This window comes from Heptranchias perlo, chromosome 39 (assembly GCF_035084215.1).
Source record: "Heptranchias perlo isolate sHepPer1 chromosome 39, sHepPer1.hap1, whole genome shotgun sequence".
Taxonomy (NCBI): Eukaryota; Metazoa; Chordata; class Chondrichthyes; order Hexanchiformes; family Hexanchidae; genus Heptranchias; species Heptranchias perlo.
The window spans coordinates 2,176,364-2,182,363 of record NC_090363.1 but is presented as its reverse complement, the minus strand read 5'-3'; the positions used below and the strand labels follow the sequence as shown (position 1 = coordinate 2,182,363).

General features: G+C 53.1%; 1 protein-coding gene across 1 annotated transcript in view; it reads left to right on the top strand.

Annotated features, from left to right (window-relative positions):
- Positions 1-6,000, top strand: part of ehmt2 (euchromatic histone-lysine N-methyltransferase 2) — a 65,892-nt gene that overhangs the window by 19,773 nt on the left and 40,119 nt on the right. Inside the window, 3 exon segments of the mRNA XM_067973851.1 lie at positions 640-870; positions 2,006-2,089; positions 4,156-4,273. Of these exon segments, the coding sequence (XP_067829952.1) occupies positions 640-870; positions 2,006-2,089; positions 4,156-4,273 (433 nt within the window).

Genomic DNA, 6,000 nt, shown 5'->3' with positions numbered 1-6,000 from the left:
TGTACCAGACCTGGGACTTCTTGATGCCAACACCAGTTGCCTGTAAATGAAAGGATTTTGTTTCTTAAGGTTGACCCACCCCGACAAACTCAAGCAGAAAAATTGGCACCAAAACAATGGGGGTATGAGGAAGCTTCTGTGAAATCTGTGCTCACGATTTCCACTGTGTGTGTGCGTGCGTCTGTCCGTGTGTGTGTGCGTGCGTCTGTCCGTGTGTGTGTGCGTGCGTCTGTCCGTGTGTGTGTGCGTGCGTCTGTCCGTGTGTGTGTGCGTGCGTCTGTCCGTGTGTGTGTGCGTGCGTCTATCCGTGTGTGTGTGCGTGCGTCTGTCCGTGTGTGTGTGCGTGCGTCTGTCCGTGTGTGTGTGCGTGCGTCTGTCCGTGTGTGTGTGCGTGCGTCTGTCCGTGTGTGTGTGCGTGCGTCTGTCCGTGTGTGTGTGCGTGCGTCTGTCCGTGTGTGTGTGCGTGCGTCTGTCCGTGTGTGTGCGTGCGTCTGTCCGTGTGTGTGCGTGCGTCTGTCCGTGTGTGTGCGTGCGTGCGTCTGTCCGTGTGTGCGTGTGTGCGTCTGTCTGTGCGTGCGTGTGTGCGTGTGTGCGTCTGTCCGTGTGTGCGTGCGTGCGTCTGTCTGTGTTCCTTTTCAGAACTTGACCGGTGCAACCAGTAGAGTCCACTCCCAGGAGGTGAAAACGGTCACCAGCGCGTCCGGTTCCATTCCGTTACTGGACCTTTCCAAGGAAGCGGAGCCTGAGGAGAAGGAGGAGGAGCCCATGGAAATGATAGACGAATGGGATGCGGAGGTTGGAGATGACTTCAGCCTCTTCTATGACAGCTACTCGGTGGATGGGCGAGCCGACTCGGACAAATCCAGCAAGGTGAGCTTGGGCTTAGCAATTTTCTCTCTCCCTTTTTTATATTGATGCCGGCAGTCACGGTGTCTGCTTCACGGTGGTTGGGTCACAATTCCAGAACTCGCTGACGTCCGCTTCCAACAGCCTCTGTCTCCCGCAGTGAGTTCCGTCAGATATTCGGGAAGTCGCCCGCTGACCCTCGCCCTGTCAATGGGTGGCACTCTCGCCTCTTGAGTCAGGAGGCCGTCGGTTCGCGCCCTACTCCAGAGACTCGACCACAAAATCCAGGCCGACACTCCCGGTGCCGGCACTGAGGGAGAGCTGCGCGTCTTGAGATGCCGTCTTTCGGATGAGACGTTAAACCGAGGCCCCGTTTGCCCTCTCAGGTGGAGGTGAAAGATCCCACGGCACTGTTTCGAAGAAGAGCAGAGGCGTTCTTCCCAGTGTCCTGGTCAATATTTATCCCTCACTTAAAACAAAATAACAGATTTTCTGGTCATTATCTCATTGCTGTTTGTGGGAGCTTGCTGTGCGCAAATTGGCTGCCGCACTTCCCTACATTACAACACTGACCACACTTCACAAAGTTGACGAGGGGTCATCGACCTGAAACGTTAACTCTGTTTCTTCCTCCACAGACGCTGCCTGACCTGCTGAGTGTTTCCAGCATTTCCTGTTTTTATTTCACAAAGTATTTTATTGGCTGCAAAGCGCTTTGGGACGTCCTGAGGCTGTGAAAGGCGCTATATAAATGCAATTTCTTTTAGTCAGTGAGCTTGTCTGCCACCAGAGCCAGTGCAGCACTGGTGTGGTAAAACAGAGCAATCTGCCTTTCTCCCCACTCGCGCCCCCCCTCTCCCCCTCAACCTGAAATGAGGTATGGATGGGGGAGACCCTCTCGACTGGCACTGGTGGGCTGCAGAGGTAGATAAAGAAAAAGAAGGTTGGAGATTTGTTCACTCAGCGCACGGATGGAACTCGAGACCCACGCGGGACATTTACTGAGCCCGTTCGGGTGAGCTTGGTGTAAATGCTTTGTCTACCCGCCCCCTGAAACTCTGTGGGCTGGAGGGGAGCTTGCTGGAAGTATGTAGGCTCAGGTCAATATTTTAAGAACAATAAATGAAGTGAAGAGACTCAAGAATATCTGCTCTTGCAGACGGAGGGCGATGGAGCTGAGGATCGGTCGAGCGACGTGGAGGACGACGAGGAACTGGAAGGTTCCGGAAACCTCTCCGACAGGGTACGTTCCCTGCGTATGAAATCTCTTGAATGCTCATTGGGGTGTTGGTCGTGTTCTGGACTGAGGCAGAGATTGCATCATGTAGAAAGGTCTTTACAGAGAAAAACCTGGTCCGTGTGATCTCTCTGGACTGGTTCCGAACGCCTGAGGGGGTTCAGAGAGGAGTTTTCCAGAGCTGCCGAACGACCAGATAATGTGGTGGGAAGGGACCGTCGCTCTGTTGAGGGGTGACTGCTCACTGAATACTTCCACCTGTGACTCTGTGTTAAAAGTGTGTTGTGATTGAGGTGGATTTTGAAAGGAAAGTTTTAAACCAGGTTGGGGGGAAAAAAAACATGTAAAACTCCCGTGTTTGTAACTTTTTCCATTGTCCCTCAGCTCCCCTCCCGCCCTTCAACGCCTCTAAGATCCTGAGGTCACAGCGACAGAAAATGGACAATGGTGGGCAGTGATCTGCCAGGTGGCGTTCAGGCCGATCAGAGCCAGTCATTTGAGCTCACAGAGCTCACAAAAGGTCCAAGCCCTTAAATTTCACTGCCAGGCCGTTGTTATTTATGACGCGCCTTCCTTGGTTAGGAGCCTTTTAGAACCAGCCATTGTGTCTGCCAGCACAGGGCACTCCCAGTTTCTGGCCTGCCTGATAACCGTCTTGCAGATCGAGGCGTGTGGAGGTTGGTATATCAGGCCCGAGCGACAGTTAGTGTTGAGCTGAGGGCCGCCTATAAAAGTCCCTTTTTGTAGGTTTTTTTTTTGATTTATTCTGACTTTTGTGAGCTCGTGGAGCAGAGTTGGGAGACTCCCGTAGAGTTTCATGCCTCTGGGTTCTCTTGCATTAAAGGAGAGAAACATGTTTCCTCCTCCGTCCGTCTTTTTGAGATCTTCTGATGCCCTACAGTGTTCCTGGTCACTATCGTGTTGCTGTTTGTGGGATCTTGCTGTGCGCAAATTGGCTGCCGCATCTCCCTACATTGTAACAGTGACGACACTTCAAAAGTACTTAGTTGGCTGTAAAACGGTTTGGGACATCCTGAGGTCGTGGAAGGCACTATATAAATGCAAGTTCGTTCTTTCTTTTCCTTGGTTGATGGGGCAGACAAGGGATCTGCTCCAAGCTTCAGCCGCTCTCTACCTGCCTGGTGGGAGATGCAGGAATGTAGCAACAGGGCCCCTCTGCCTCCTCTATCTTTGTTTTCCCCTGTGAGAAAGTGTCTGACTCATGCTGCCTACCTGTCCCTGATGCCCTCGACTATTTCGATGCTCTCCTGGCCGACCTCCCACCTTCCACCCTCCATAAACTTCAGCTCATTCCAAAACTCTGCTGCCCGTATTCTAACTCGCACCAAGTCCCGTTCACCCATCACCCCCTGTGCTCGCTGACCTACATTGCCTCCCGGTGTGGGAATGCCTCGATTTTAAAATTCTGATCATTGTTTTCAAATCCCTCCATGGTCTCGCCCCCCCTCCCTATCTCTGTAACCTCCTCCAGCCCCACAACCCTCAGAGATCTCTGCGCTCCTGCAGTGCTGGCCCCTTGCACGTCCCTGATTTTCATCGCTCCACCATTGGCGGCCGTGCCTTCAGCTGCCTGGGCCCTAAGCTCTGGAATTCCCTCCCTAAACCTCTCCGCCTCTCCTCCTTTTAAGACGCTCCTTAAAACCTACCTCTGTGACCAAGCTTTTGGTCACCTGTCCTAATATCTCCTTATGTGGCTCGGTGTCAGACCTTTGACTGATAATCGCTCCTGTGAAACGCCTTGGGGACGTTTTACTACGTTAAAGGCGCTATATAAATGCAAATTGTTGTTGATGGCACAGCTATCACTGGAAATGGGCCTGGCAGTGGGGAAATCGGGGAGGGGGGACCCGAATCAATGCTGTGCTGTCTGTGCGTGGGGGGAGGGCTGCTGATAACTTAACCCCCCCCACCCTCCCCGGCTTTTAAGGTGGAATGTCTTCCTGTGACTTGAGGTCGATCTGCCCAGCACCCATTTCCCCCCCCCCCAGTTTACAATCACTCGGGTAACCGTTCTGAAAAGGGCTACTGACCCTGCTCCCTGCTCCCCGCAGAGCTCCACCTCGAGTTTGAAAAGGAAAGGGAAGAAGAAGTGGAAGAGCGAGAGTCCATGGGTGAAGCCGACACGAAAACGCAGGAGAAAGGATCGGATGAAACCGGCTAAAAGCGCAGGTAGGACCACGTCCAGCGGCTCGGAGAGGGAAGCGATGGGAGTCCATTGCTGCCGCAGCAGGTTCTTGCTTCACCGGTCGGGAAGCTCGTGGTCTCACAAGTGGGTTGACTGATGCCCTCCGTATTTCTCCCCCCCCCCCCCCCCCCTCCCTTCCCGGAGGTTTCATCACATGACCCCCTGGCTTCTCTTCCTCCCCCCCCCCCCCCCCACCCCCGCCATTGGTCACCCGACACGTCGATCCTGACCGTGCCCCGCCTTCCCCAGACTCTCCGTCACCCAATTGCATAATTCCTCACTGACTTTTTCTTCCCCCGTCTCCAATATTTTTATAACTCATAAACGGAAAAGTTCAAAGAAAATGAAATAAACACTTTTTTTTTTAATGCCCCTATGATTTTCCACTCCCGGGGTTGCTTGCAGCAGTGATTAATGTTTAATCCCTGCAGACTCCAGGACAATCCTTTCCTCTAATATTCTCCCCCACCCCCACCTGGAAAGTATAGGTGCGGGTACTGAGCGGAGATGGGATTGGACTCTTGATATGATATCCATGCACTCTGCCAAACACTCTGCTCCTCCGGAGAGAGAAAACACAGAACTGCTTTGACAATCCCGAATGGAGGGGTCTAGATTAGTGAAATTTGAATGTTAGATGACAGGAAATAACAATTTTGTTCTTGCTGTGAGTATTTAGCCGAACAGCAGAGAGCCACCTGGTTAATGTAATTGACAAAAGAACCAGAGATGAGATGAGGAAACATTTTTTTACGCAGCGAGTTGTGATGATCTGGAATGCGCTGCCTGAAAGGGCGGTGGAAGCAGATTCAATAATAACTTTCAAAAGGGAATTGGATAAATACTTGAAGGGGAAACATTTGCAGGGGCTACGGGGAAAGAGCAGGGGAGTGGGTCTAATTGGAAAGCTCAAAGAGCCGACACAAATATGACGGGCCGAATGGCCGCCTTCTGTGCTGTATGTAGACCGGCCATCTGGTGATGTTAAGTAGTTAGAGCACTGGAAAACATTATTGAAAGAACAGATTGAATGGTGTGTGGTGTTTAGGTGCCTTATAGGTGGAGCTGATTGTGTTAATGTTACTCTTAACGTCAAGTGAAATCTCTCGAAAGCTCCATGCCGAACAAGTGCAGTTCCTCACTCCCGTCTGCCGTACGTGCTCTTGTAGTGCACGCTTGCTAATTTTCTGTTGGTTTTTTTTGCGAAACTGGTGGCGCTGCCTGTGGTTTTTTTCCCCCCTGCTTTCTTGTATCGCGCGCCGTCCTCGCACGAGGGAGCAGGCGAGATGGGCAAGCTCGGACTCTGTGCCAGCGCTGCTCCAAAAACCAGCTGAACGTGTGGCCTTGCGGATCACCCACCGATAGCTCTGGCACGTGCTGCGGGGGTTTAACCCGCTCTCACTGTCTCTGTGCGGAGGTGCCAGGACCTTGCTCCTCCCCCCACCCCCGGGGGGGGGGCACTGCCATCGCGGTGGCACGGCCGGGATCGAGATCGATGCCCGTGGAATTATCGCCAGTGTGCAGCTGCTACCTTCCCGCTTCGTGGGTGCTATTCTCCGGGGTTCCGTACACTGCGTGGCCCCCTCACCCCACCCCGCCCCGCCCCGCCCCGCCTTGCTCTCCTGACTGTGTGCGGCGAATTTACCATCTCCACACGCCGCCCATCTCGTTCACACCATCGTACACGTGGCGTACGTGCTTCAACTCGTCT